Below are 14,831 nucleotides of genomic sequence, written 5' to 3' on the forward strand. Positions count from 1 at the left end.
AATGGTCCAAGGCATCCTGCATCACGAATGGAGCAGATCGCATTTGATTTAGTGTCTCTTGTTAATAAAAGCGCTGATATGGAAGTGTTGTTCCGTCAGATGGTAGGTTCTTTATGGTTAGCTGTGTATAAATTTATTTCTGGATGTACTAAATTGGTTAGCATGTTGTGAAGACTAATTTGATTTTAATTTGTTTCAGGAGGACATGGGCCAGGGGTCTTCCAAGTGCAAAATATATCGCCGTGTCTGAAGGAATGGAAGGAATTATTTTGGGCTTTTGTGCTGCAATATTTGAAGGCATTTTGGAGAGTGAATTAGCTAGGAGGGGCCTTTGATAGTCCGGTGTGATGGGGTTCTGAAGCTGCTATGCATTGTTGCGTGGGAGAGGGCAAGTGCAAGTCCTTTGTATATAGGTTAAAGTAGTAGCCTGTGGAGTCAGCATGTGTTGTTTGTAGATACTGTAGGAATGGTGTTTCTGCTATGGATGCAGACAGTGCATGTGTTGGACATGTTTGGATGTTTAATGTTATGGATCTGTGATATATTGCATCGCCTGTTGATGTTAGCTTTATTTTTTGGATCGTTGTTGTTGGTCTGGTATGTTTTTTCTTGAATTGCACTGGTATGTGTAGAATGGAATGTGTGATGGACAAAAAAGAGTAGCGCGGCAGTATCTAGAACATGTTTTAGGGTACGCAAGTGAAATACCTTGGGAGTAGATAAGAATAGTAATATTTTCATTGTCGATTGAGACTAAAAGATTGACTATGGAATATATTTATGGAATATACAAATTCCGTTAAGTTTATTCTACTTTAATTTAGAGTAAAGGAAAAGGAATTCTACAGTATCAGGTGGGTTTGATCGGTCAATAAATTGCATTACTTATAGAAATTATGAAAGATTAGTCTCTGAATACATTTTGAAGTTGCAAAAATTTAATTGAAACAATGTGAGAAAAAGATGGGCTAGTTGTACGTTCATGGACTGCTGCAGGCTGTGACATATTATATGATTTGCTTATTGTACGGGAATCTTTCGTGCTCTGCTGATTTGTAGCAGCCGTAGTTAATATAGACTTTTGGTAAACAACATCGCCTAGGATGGGAGTAAGGTGATACATGGCGTAATGTTTGGCAGACTGCGATAGTACAGATTAATAATTTACACATAGTAGTTGTTTGGAAGGCATAATAATATAGATGCTTAACTCGTAATTGGAGGCATTTGTTAGCATGGGAGTACGACAACACATAGAGCAGTGTGAGAAGGCATAATATAGATGCTCAGCAGGTGGCTAAGGATCTTTTTAGAAGGGTGCAGGCACTGTTTCGTTCATTAGATGGTCTAGATGGGCAGCGTAAGGAAGCACACTGCTGTGCTGCTAAGAGTTGATAGCAACTGTAGTTGACTACTTAATACACAAGGTGAACTGGCTGGCACAGCTATACAGTGCTGTGTCTAGGAAGCCATCATCTACTATTTAATTTACATAAGGTAGAGGTACGTCGGCTGCCGCAGTTTGGTAGGTAGCAGCATTCGTTGCCGTAGCTGTATCAGGTCCGTGTGCAAAATAGAAGGTGCTTATGTGTTGCTTGGCTACCCTGCATCGGAATAGTAGGTTTAATTTTGCAGTTAGGCTATAGCAGGGGAGCAAATTAAGGGGTGTACAGATCACCTAGAGTTCTTCATCTGGATTGGTGAGGTGTAGCCATCTCTTGGTATTTTTTTTTGGTGCTGTATGGATATCACTGCAACAAAGAGGAAGGCAGATTGTTTTACACATTATCAATATGGAAATCACTGAAATGTTGATTTGAAATGCATTATAAAGTATAAATTGCAGTATATGATATGATGTACTACTTTGGACTAAAATATTTGTTCTATTTTGTTAAGTCAGTGTAGTTGTCGTGGAGTTTAATATACCCTGGATCATCTTCTCTGTTGCTATGAGATGGTTCATCAGCTGAACGCTTGGTCTTTTTGGTCTTTGGGTCACGAACCTGCATGGGGAATGCCTAGTATAAAATTTTCCTACTATCTGATGAAAAGGTAATTGTCTGTCTATGCAATATGGTAGACATGGAGTTATGAGACATACCTGATTTTTTTCTAGGTCTGTAACTGACGGCGGAGTTGAGGCCAGTTTGGTTTCAGGTGATTGAGGAGCCTAAAGTTACATGGACACAGGTAGTGCATAAATATACTGATAATATGATTATGAGCACCAAAAACAATTACTGGTGTGGAATTGTACCTTGGTTCCTGCAAGGACTTGAACCTCCAAGTTTACTGCGCCCGAGACATCTACATCAGGTAATGCCGAGCTGGTGTCCTGACATAATTTTAAAATCATTAATTAATGCGCTGGTTATTTTTGTAATGGAACCAGGTAGCCTTTGTGTGTTATATGAATACCTTGCTGCCTTGAGATGGTGTACACCCAGAACCACTTGGTGCAGCGATGAATGCAGATTTATCAGTGGAGCTGAGTTCCAGATTTTCAGTTGCCGAGTGATGAGGAGACTGTCCTTCAAGGGCTGGGTAATAACAATTGGATAGGTAAGGTAATCAGCAGGTCAACTTAATATATAGAGCTGGGTTCAGTTTGTTTTGTGACATACGGAGGTGCAACGGAGGCTGTGTAGATGCAGGAATGTTGCCAATTCCTATAATGGCATCAACCTGATAGGTGATGTTGATCTGCTGTAGTGACATCGAAGAAACACTTATACGGAGGTCATAGTGCCTTCCATAGAGAGCAGTGATTTTTGTTGGGAGAAAGACTCCCATGCCTTTATTAGCAGCAATAAGTGCATCAACTGGACAGCCAATTATTTCTTCAGCTATGGATCCAAAGAACACAAGTTGAAGTGTTCTCTCACTTTGTTGTTCTGCTGGTGGAATAGGATCGGTTGCAATAATGGAAAGACGATACCTGCATAATATATGCAAATATTTAATGTATGGTATTATGGTGTACAAATATAATAATCTATATGACAGGATAAATTTATGTGCTAATAACAGCGTAAGAAAAGGCTATATGTAAGAACAGTATCACACCTAGGTCCTCCTGATGTTCCGGAACATGTAGGGTCAACACATCTATATTTTTCTCCATGTGGTTGCATTGATTTATTGCATAGCTCACAAGCCCAATACCATCATGGTTGATTAGGAACCATATGCTTGATCTTAATGTACCTGTTGCTCTGTGTGGAATAAGGCAAATAACTGCATGAATCTATAAGGGTTTATAAACCATGTAAGTATATAATTGTTACAATCTAATACTGAGTAAGTAGTGACATACGTAGATAACATGGGGATTCGTAAACTGGGACAGTTTTGTTAATGTTGTTCGTTCTGGTTCCATTTGTGATGCAGTTGGACCAAACCATGTAGGTGGAGGAAGTCGGCCAATACAACTGCAGATATATCATGTTTTGAATTACAATATAATTGGGATGTTATATCAGTACTCCTAGTGTGTTGTACTGATTTTGTAAGACAATTTATAATAAGTACCTGTCCTGTAGGGCAGCAGTCTCCAGTAGTTCTGGGTTGGCATACCATTTGCATAATGCAGATCCTTGAAGTGTTAGTTTATCTGACAATAGAAGTACATGATAATTAATCAAATGAATGGTGCAGTGTGTTCAGATAATGGAGGAGAGCATTATGGAATTGCTTGCTGAAGCAGGAAATGTATACCTTCAAATATGCGACATGTCATGCCAACAAAAAGGAACACAACTGGACCGTGGCCTGCCATGTCCATGTAATGCTCAGCGTCGAAGCTGTTCGCATGTTGATTCCATAAAGAAACAACGGCCTTCTCTCTACAGGAACACAATAGGAACTGTAAAGAACTAAAACCAAAAATGGAAATCTGATTGCATGGAGAAGAAAAAATTTTAGACCTGCCATCGGTGAGATATACATTTCGCAAACTCTTAGTTCCTCCTTTTGTTTGTTGCAGCTTGACATGTGAAAACTCCAATGGCATCTGTACAAAAGGTGTTGCATGCTTATAAGAATTACAGACTAATTGGTGGAGAAATGTTAGCCTAATTAATATCATGAAAGGATTAGTACTGAAATGGAAAAAGAAAAGTGTTACCTGAGCAATACTTTGTAATGCCTACTCTGTTTCGAAGCACATCATATGTGGCCAGCGCACATGCATACTTTGGGAAGGTGTCTTGGACATGCTTGACCTCATTTACTTTAGTATGAGCAGTGAACCTCATCATGTATGGATGGTCAACAGGAGAGTATGTTGCACGGGCATTGCGAACCTGGAAGTACTTGATATAGTAAACAAATCCTTCCTTTAGCTGTGGTTTAAATAATGGTACCCAACTCTCTGGAATTTGACCTTCCATGGCTTTTCCCTGAAAAAAAAAACAGTTTATCCTGGTAGCAAAATATGAAATTCAAAGAAGCGGCAGTGCAGATCTATAATTACCTCTTCATCGAGAAGTATTAGATCAAGCCTGAGGATCTTAGGGGGGTTGTCATTGCTTAGATACTCTGAAAACCTGACAACGCGTGTCCTTACAGTCCAATGTTGCAACTCAGAAGTGACGTCTTTCAACAATGAATACTCCATCCTGGGCTAGAAACCAGAGTGCATAACTGTTACTTAGCAATATTCTGTGCACTGGAAAATAGAAATGCAGCTAAACATAATTAACGGTAGCAGCAGCAGCTCCAAGGAAAATAGTAAAATAGAATATTAGAAGTGTAGAGAACAGCATGTAAATAAAGACGGTGCATTTCTTTTGAAGGGTTAGAACACTGTGACTGAATCTAAATATTAGAAGTGCACACAAGAGCATGTAAATAAAGGCAATGCATTTTTTTAGAGGATCACAACACTGTGACTAAATCTTTCAAAGGCAAGGAAATGACAGCAGAGGAGATAAAAAGAAAGATCAAAGAATCGTCATAGAAGAATAACTCGAGCAGTTCTAATAGCAAATATTAGAAAAGGGAAATGATGGACCAAATGTTTAGCTAAAACGGTGACACCTATTAGCGGCAACAATGAAGGGAGCAGTACACATATTTAGATAAGTTGTAATTAAAATAGATGGCAGTGCACCTGCATGATTTTTTAACAATGACAGCACACATCGAAAGATGAGGAAGCACACAGCAAAAGATAGAAAGAAACTACTAAAATAACTAAGGTAGAACACATAGAAAAAGGATGGAACATGTACAATAGGGATCTGCAAAATCTAATCAACTAATGGCCTTGATAGTGCAGTTGTTACACATGTTTTAAAACCTCCTGGTAAACAATATTTCTGGTTGTATCAGTCGGTTCACCATCATCATCCTCAATGAGTAGTTTGAGACCATTATCTGAGTTTACTCTTGACACGGCAACATATAGCTGGCCATGAGTGAATACTGGCTCGCGAAGATACACACCAACTTTTTCTAGTGTCTGGCCTTGGCATTTGTTTATCGTCATTGCATAGCAGACTCTTACTGGGAATTGTCGGTGTTGCAAAGTGAAAGGCCATTTTGGGCTTGTACCATTAAGAACAATTCTGGGTATGCAAACTGTATCTCCAACGTGAGTTCCGGTCATGATTGTACCTTCCAGTAAACGGTCACCTAATCTCTCAATCAGCAATCTGGTGCCATTGCAGAGTCCAATTGATTGGTTTATGTTCCTTAAAAGAACAACAGGAACACCTATTTTGAGGTCAAGACGATGCTACGGGAAATTATTAAGAACTATGGAGTTTAGAAACTCTGGTGGGTATAGCATTTGGAAATCTGAAGGTTGTTCAGATGAGTTAGCAATAGTATCAAAGCTCAGGTACTCACGAGTACAACCAGGCACTTTATCAAGCATGAAGCTGTTTATTTCATCAACGATAGTATTGACAGGACATATTATAGATCGCTGGGCAAGGTAGGGCATGGATGCATAGAAGAGGTGGAAATCATCATATATAGCAGTAGCAATGGCCGGTATCTTAGGACCATTTGGTGAGAGCACATAATTCTGCGGGATCTGTATCCAATCATCTTCTAGCTGGCGATTATTCTTGGCTGTCATTGGAATTCTGCCCTCACCGATTTGAAGAACCCATTGTGCAAACTTGTCCATTTGAATCTTTTCTTCTATAGAAAGAGACGGATTGCTTAGTCTCATATTTATGGAGAGGCGCATAACTTTCACATGTCTCCATAAGTATGATCCTAGTAAAGATGCTTTCACTATCTCAGTACGGTCACCGCCTTGAATAACAGGTAGGACCTGCCTAAAATCTCCACCAAGTAGCATTGGTTTGCCACCAAATGGCAGTGAAGCATTTCTCTGGTCATGAACAGCTAGAATATCACGGAGTGAACGATCCAGGGCCTCAAAACAGTGCTTGTGACTCATAGGAGCCTCATCCCATATAATTAAAGAAGATTTAGCAATAAGACCAGCAAGGTTAGTCCCTCTTCCTATTCCGCAAAGACTGTTCTCATGAATATCAAGCGGTATTTTAAACCTTGAATGGGCTGTACGACCTCCAGGAAGGAGAAGTGATGCTACACCACATGAGGCAACAGCCAACACAATGTGATCATGTGATCTCAGAGTTTTTTTTTTCTCGAACACGCAGGAGAGCTGCGTATCAATATATTAAGAAGAATAAAGGGGAAAAGATCCCCAAAGAGTTACAGAAAAAAGGGCCTGTAACTATGCTAGTCAACTATTACAAGAAAAAGAAACAAGCTAGACCAAACAACCAAGACCCGTATCACCTAGGTGACAGCAGCTGCTGGGGCATCCATAAAAAAGTTTTCCCAGTACCGCCACGTCCAGAAACAAAATAAACAAATGATTCGTACTTGGAAACAACATCAATAACAGAGTCATATATGAACCTCTGATCAGAATTCAAGGAAGCAGCCATCTTAACTGAATCAGCAAGTAATGCAACCTTATCGTAGCACATTTCTTCCATAATAAGTCTATTAGCACCGGCATCCATGGAGTTCATCCCTAAAACGGATAGATCATAGGATGATATAGAAAGGCAATTGTTACTGAACATAGCACTGAGTTCTTTCATAAGACCCGATTGCAGCACGGAATCAGGCACTATATATGATGGATTATCAAGTGCAATCCGAAGGCGGTAGCCAATATCATCAGCCATATATTTCCAATACTTATCAAATAAAGCTCTGACATTACCGACATCGCAGTACACTAAAACAGTCATAAATAAATTTCTCAGTTGATATGCAGTTGCCCAAATAATGGCCTCATCGAATAAAAAGGCCCATTCAGTGTCATCTCCAATGAGGCCTCGAGCCTGACATGCCTCTCGGAAAGTAGAATAGACAATTCCTTCATGGGTGCGTACCTCCTCATAGCTTCTGGCACCACGAACTACCATCAACAACATTCTAAGGTAAAACGTTTCACCAGTGCTAATGTGCACGAACCTGAGCCTTCCTAATTTAGTGCCCCTCTTGCGAACTTTCCATGTCTTACTATCCGAATCCCAGGTATATCTAGTTGGAAACTGACAGTAAGTAAGATCATGCCCAGCTGGGAAATCTGGTTTGCAGTGAACCATTCAGTTAACATGCTCTTTTCTGATTCAGGATCATCAATCACCTCTTGCAGGTCTGCATTTTCATCAAGAGTGACAAAGTTCATTCCTGGAAGATGCACAAAGAGTCTTTCAACAGAAGGAAATTTTCCATGTATTTCAAATCCAAAAAGTCTCCAAGTTGCTTCACAGCAAGATAAATATCTAGATCTGATATATTCTGCAATTTCATCTACACCACCATCACCAGGCTCTTGCTGAACAAATGCACTGTGTCCATGATTAGATTGCACAGCTGAACTGGATTGCTTTGTCTGAAATCCCACTCTAGCACAATCGAAGCCCTTGTTTACATACTTGAAAAGGTACTTGATAAGATACGTTTTATTGCAGGACTCAACATTGATATGTGCTTGATACTTCTTCAGCGCTGTAAGATTGTGGGGCACAACCCATCTATTATCCAGTTGGACATTGTTTTTCCATACTTGAATGCCATTATCTCTGCGCTGATATAAAGGATATCCATCCAAATCAAAGCTCGTTTCTGAACGAAAGAGCTTTGGATAATTTTTTGAGCACCTGCCACTCTTCATACATGGACTTTTTGGATTAGCTGCACCACATGGACCATGAATCATGAATTCTTGGACCAAAGAAAACCCCAATGGATCGACCTTTGGATCAGGAAGCTCAGCAGAAATATACTTATCAACTTCGGAAGCAGATGGTTCACGACCTGTCTCAACTTGCCACACAAGGATATGTGAATGCGGCAGCCCACATTTCTGAAATTCATTTGTATGTGCAACTACAAAAACATTAAAAAATGGATAGAATTAGAATGCATGTAATATGGAATCACACATAATAAAAACAGAATGGAAAAGAATTACTATGTAGGCACAAACCTGCACGGACAGGTCCAAAAATGCGTCCTTCTTTGATATCAGTAAGATATTCCTCCAATTTCATATGGAAAACTCAGACAACCATGTCGGCTCAGTCACAAGGTTTCTGACCTGGCTCAATCCTAAGTGCCTCGGTAATCTCAGGCCACTTGGAATTGCAAGTGAAAGTAGTGAATTTGTCTGGTGGGCCATATACACAGCAAATAGCCATGCAATCATGAAAATTCTGCTGCATGTATCTCTTACTTCCAATATGACTGGCAGGTAACATCTTCTTAATGCCAACATCTCTTCCTGTTGATGCTCCACGACATATTGCATCGGATATACCTTGGTAGGTCTCACAGCGAAGCAAATCTTGATTGAAAAAATAAAAGGCTAACTTATTGGCCTCAACACAGGAATAACAATTAACTTCGTACTGCTGTGATAATCTTCCACAACAAAGAGCAGGATTAGGTTCTCCTCTACGATAATGCATATAGTATGCGTGGTACTATAGCATAGACACCTTGTCTCGGCTAGTAGGGTGGTCATCTATCTGTTTCAGCATTATCCCAGTATGGAAACCAGGATCGCCGTGTGGGAAAAGTAGTGGATATTGCAATGACATTAGTGCTGGATGAATCGGAGAGATGTGCTTAAGCTCAGATGTATGGGCCTCAACAACAACATCAAAGGATGAAACGTTAGTTGACAAACCACCTATAAGCAAGCCAGCCAACTCAGGAACTGCAGGTAAAGACTACCTATCAGCATGACCATCTATAGTGCCAGCAAGCCTAATAGCAATTTCTGGCGCAGTAGGTGATAAGAGCCTATCACGGGCCATCCTAAATTTATGAACCAAAGGATTATTCTCATTTAACATCTGGATAACATCAGCAACAATTTGTGGATCTGGCCGGTCAGAGCCTTCAGCAGAGAAAATATCAAGCCCATTCTGCACTTCATTAAGCGTGTCATAAATATACAATTGCGTGTATTTCGGACGCCTTCCAGGAGCAGGAAGCAGCGAGCCAATACGGTGATGGACAACACCATTGATACGGAAAACATAGGGACCATCTCCGGTATTGATAGATTTGTCAACATGAACACCCAAAGAGGTGAAGGCAAACAACGAATTATATTGCCTAATAAGTCGCATGAAAGAATTGGACCGTGCACCTCCATCAAAACGCACTAAATCTTGAAGAAGTGGGGGAAAAGCCCTATGCTTAGGTAGGGAAACCCTGCCTCCATGACAGCAACCCTTATAAGAAATTTGATGGCGATTACTTTGGTTTTGTATTCTCTCATGGTACCAGAAAACAGCAAAGCAGTATTGGCACACATAATCAGGGCCGCCATAATAAGACCGTTCAGAATACATAGCTGCAGAGACACCAAAGAACGCGACAATGCAAATACGGCCAAAAAACAATAGTGGAATATTACCTAACTGCACAAAATCATCTACAAACGCACCTTTCAGCATATCAATGTACTCCTTAGGAAATGAGAATACAAGCTCAACAAAAGGAGCACGATAAAGACAATCTACAAATAATAGTGGGTGGCATTGCAAACATTAAATGAAGAACAAATAAAACACGCAGCCAATGAGGAAAGGCACGGACCTTGCCTCGCTGCCGCCTTGATTCTATTACAGCACATTCTTTTAGCACGATTCTTGTTTGAGTCAACACGCGGGACCAACGGACAGTAATGGTCTCCTATATTAACAGCATGACCATAGCTGGACTGAATAAAGGATCGAAATTTTATATGGCTGAGAATTGTATAGCAGAGAGAAGGAGAGGCACTAACTGACGACGATGCCCCATGAAGGAACAGCCGTGGAGGCTGCGCCTGATAGAGCAGAAAGGGAAATAAGAACAACCATACACATTGACAGAGGTGAGCAACCCAACAACAGCAAACATCGGGCAGGGAGACAAAATTGGAGCAACCGAGCATAGAATGAGCCATACTGAGCAAAAATGATCCTTAAAAAACCACAGACCTGCACTTAAAAATGCAGCTGGGTGACCTCCAATAAGACCTGTACGCACAAGACGGCCACGACAGCTCGCTGGACCTCTACCACGCACACGGCGAACAGACAAAGAAGAGCGGGCTGACGTAGAAGACGATGCGGACGCGGGTGACCCAGCCTTTTTTGGCCTTCTAGAAGGCATCGAAATAGAACTCAAGACAGCTATGCAATCCACACAGAGGAATAAATGCACTGGAAAAAATAAACAATACTGAGGCAATTTAGCAAGTGAGGATCGCAACTGAAGTAAAGTCCAACAGCAGGAGCAATTTGAAGGCAGAATAAAATGAGTGACAACCCCCCAAGAAAAGATCACTGCATAACAACAATATCCTAAGTACAAAGAAGATGTATTAAACCTAACTATGAGGCCAGTAACAGTAAAAGCAAACTGCATTCAAATAATGTAGCAAGCACATGACAATTACAGACCGAAATTGGGCAGAGCAATAATTAAATGAGAAAGCAAAGACTTTATGTTGACACTAATTTGCGCCAACACACTCGAAAGCGCTAGAACGCGCGGATCGTCGACACGATCTTCACCAATGGGCTCCCTGTGCACAGACTGGTCAGACCAGTTATGGCGACCGGTCGGACCGGTTCTATAGAGAACACCGCGAAAACCTAAAACCTCGAGCTCGGGAAGGACCCCATCGGAGCTCGTGGATCTAGGGTTGCTCTGAGGTCGGCAGGCCACTCAGAACATCCTCGAACGCCGTAGAGACGAGCGAAGAACAACAGATGAGATTGGAAAAGTTAGGGTTTGGAGGTAAAAAATAAAGGATAAATGTGTGAATCGATTGGGATTACCCTCAATCGATCGTTGCCCTTCATATATATAGGGTGAGGAGGTCTGTACCCGTTAGGAGTCGAAGCCCTAACAAATCCCGTGTCAAAATACAACTTCTAACTCGGATTGGGCGTTTCGGACCGGTCTGACCGGTCTCCGGACCGCCCCTGGACCGGTCTGACCGGTCTGACCGGGGTGCAGGTCTTCCAGGAGGCATAACTCCCTCATCCGGACTCCGAATTGGACGTTCTATATATGCATTTCGATCGTATCGACGAGATCTACGCAATGGTGCAGTCCAATTTGTAATTTGACAAACTTGTCTAGACCGGTCTGACCGGTTCATACGAGAGGTCTGACCGGTCTGTCCAGATTGTCCAGAAAATCTTAGTCGTGCCAATTTTGGGTGTCAACATATGCCCCCATGTTTCTTAGTACAGCTTGCGTACTAAGAAACATATCTCCAACCCCAAAAATGCACTTGAACAACGAGAAGCACCTACACATCAATCATGTCTTGCTTTGAAGGACGATATCATATATTGGCCATGTCATCTTGTATAAGTGAGGCAAGCCTGAGTATATACAATCTCGGCTGTGAATTATGTCCTTCAAAGGAACTGCTTCGGTCCATTTAATAAAATAATTTGTAGCAACTAACACGAAGCAATGCCTCTTCGAAGATGGAGGATTAATTTGAACAATGAAATCCAATCCTCAACCTCGGAACGACCATGATTTGATAATAAGATGTATCATCACAGCGGGCACCAATAGTAAATCACCAAACCGCTGATACTCTTCACACCCTTTTATACTTCTTGAAACAATCAAAGTTCATGATATACTAATACAAACCGGCTCTATCAAACAACCACTTCATCCCGGGAGCCGATTGATGTGTACCACAAACGTCTTCATGAACTTTCTTCATGGCAACTCTGGCCTGATCCGAGCTCAAACATTTAAGAAATAAAACTTCGGCTGTTCAACGATAGAGCTTATCATTGACTAAAATGTTTTTGAGTGTTATCCGCCGAATATCCCTTTTTGCATCACGACCAGGATCTTTAGATAGGAGATCATATGAACCCTCCAGTCCTGATCTTCGGCTTTAGTGATGAATCACCTTTCATAGCCGAATTGGTATTTCCAGTAATCTGGGCGGTCAGACCGGTCTCATGATCGATCAGACCGGTCTGGGCGGTCAGACCGGTTGCATCGACCGGTCGGACCGGTTCGTCCAGAACCTGCAACTTGGCCTTTGCTTGCATCGGCTTTCGAATATGAAAATATTTCTTCATAATTGATTAGCCAGATGCTTGCTTAGCCAGAGCAATAGCCTGTCTATTCTCTTCCCTTAGTATATATCTTATAATAAATTCATTGAAGGAAGAAATAATATCGAGGCACTTGTTAAGATATGCATTTAAATATCTATTATATCATTAGCATACCTCGAATACTTGCTGCACCATCAGAAGTGAATCACCAAAGGCTTCAACACGTTTTACGCCCGTAGATTGCAAATATTCCAAGTCAAATAAGAGGGCTTCATACTCAACTTGATTATTTATGCAATCCTCCTTTGATCGGTTTGAGAATTCAGAATACCACCACTTGGAGAAATCAAGACAGCACCAATTCTTTGACCATCATCACAAACCTATCTATCGAAATATAATTCCGTGGTGTGCAAGTAACATAGCCGATTTCCAAAGCATGCTTATCATTAATCCGATGCTCAACAATGAAATCCGCTATGATTTGACCTCTCATAGATTCCAAGGATTCACAAGCCAAATCATATTCAACTAAAGCATAAACCCACTCGCCGATTCTATCACTTAAAATCGGCTTTTGTAACATGCGCTTGAGCACATCGGTTTGACATACTACTATGCAAGTACTAGATAGTAGATAATGCTTCAATTTGGTACAAGCATAATAGAGAGACAAACATAACTTCTCAGTAAGAGTATACCTTGTCTCCGCATCAATAAGTCATCGGCTTATATAAGTGATGACATACTCCTTTTCTTCGGTTCTTGAGTCAAAACAGTCCCAATGACATTATCTTCAACAGCCACATAAAGCCTGAAAGGAACCCCTCTCCTAGGCGCCTTGAGCACAGGTGTTGAAGACAAATAAACCTTGATCTTTTCAAAAGCCTCTTGCTGTTCTGCCCCCAAGTAAATTAGGTTTCATTCTTTAACCGAAGAATAGGAGTAAAAGCATCGATCTTACCAGACAAGTTATAAATCTTCTCAAGAAATTCACCTTGCCCAAGAACTTCTTCAAGTCTTTTTCGCAGGTAGGAGTCTCAACATGCTTCATTACTAACAGTTTGCCAATTTTCCAGCTCGAATTGAAAAATTTCTAATTCGGCTTTTATCTACTGATGTTACAATTTTCAACCAGCTCAACACAAATACATAATCAAAGTCTTGAGAGCCCATTGCAAACTGATCTGTTGCATAGAAAATTCATGAGGTAAATTATCATTTGCCAATATTTTGCCCCCCGAGCACTTAAATGTCGTTGAACTCCATATCATTGTGCTTTTGGTGTAGTCTCATGTTCCACTAGCTCTTCATTGCCTTGTACCGAGAATGCTAGCGGTGTTTCTCCATCGCAAAGAGCCGAAACAGGCAATTCCAATTCGGCTTTCTATTCTGCTGCAACCTCAACCGGTCTGACCGGTTGCTCCGGGCGGTCAGACCGGTCGCTTGTACCGGTCAGACCGGTCGCCTGAGGTGGTTCGACCGATCGTGCTGGCTGGTCAACTGCTTTGACTCTTCATACCTTTTCCCGAGGGACCATAGGTCTGTAGTTGTTGAATTGTTTATCCCTCAGCCTCTTGAACTCTTGGTCCTTCTTCTCCTGAGCACGTAGGCGCTGCAACTTTCGTCTTTGAGTACGAGTCAACCCTGGAGGACACCACCTTGGTTGAAAGTACTTTGATGTTGAATTACTGCTGCTGGCCTCATGATCATTATCCATGATCGGCCTCTGGACAGGAGGATTGACCGATTTATCAAAAACTATAGGTCTTGTGCTCGCAACACTGACATCCACTTTGATATTGCAGATCTGCACCTCATCATCGGCTTTAGCTTTTTCTGGATCAACAGTGGTATGTACCTCATCTTTCTTTTCCTTGACACGGTACACTTGTATTGGAGAATGAACTTTGACCGGCCTCCGATGAGACCGGCCTGACCGGTCAATGGCGACCGGTCTGACCGGTGCAGGCTGCCGCCTCTGACCTGATTGGTGAGGTCCCAATCGGTCATGCACTGGTCGTGAAACCTTATCGAACGCACGCCTTCTGCGATCCTCCTCCCTGTGGTGAGATGGTGGGTATAGCATCGGATAACAATACATCCAAATTCCTTCATGCCCCCATGTAGGATAAGAAAAACCCGATGCCGGTGACGCCGACAGTGTAGTAGCGTACACCTTCTGAGGAGGGAATAATGTAGTGCTATCACCCC

General features: G+C 41.5%; 2 protein-coding genes across 2 annotated transcripts; both read right to left on the reverse strand.

The window, feature by feature from the left end:
- Positions 1-5,743: 5,743 nt before the first annotated feature.
- Positions 5,744-7,028, reverse strand: LOC120653653. The gene is made up of 2 exons (XM_039931351.1): positions 6,839-7,028; positions 5,744-6,486 (listed from the first exon to the last, which is right to left on the reverse strand). The coding sequence occupies exons 1-2, from the start codon at positions 7,026-7,028 to the stop codon at positions 5,744-5,746; spliced, it is 933 nt and encodes a 310-aa protein (XP_039787285.1).
- LOC120698659 lies at positions 6,649-11,222 on the reverse strand. Its single transcript, XM_039982368.1, has 2 exons — positions 8,501-11,222; positions 6,649-8,400 (listed from the first exon to the last, which is right to left on the reverse strand). The coding sequence occupies exons 1-2, from the start codon at positions 8,562-8,564 to the stop codon at positions 7,490-7,492; spliced, it is 975 nt and encodes a 324-aa protein (XP_039838302.1). The 5' UTR covers positions 8,565-11,222; the 3' UTR covers positions 6,649-7,489.
- Between the last annotated feature and the right edge of the window lie 3,609 nt (positions 11,223-14,831).

This window comes from Panicum virgatum, chromosome 1K, assembly GCF_016808335.1.
Source record: "Panicum virgatum strain AP13 chromosome 1K, P.virgatum_v5, whole genome shotgun sequence".
Lineage (NCBI taxonomy): Eukaryota > Viridiplantae > Streptophyta > Magnoliopsida > Poales > Poaceae > Panicum > Panicum virgatum.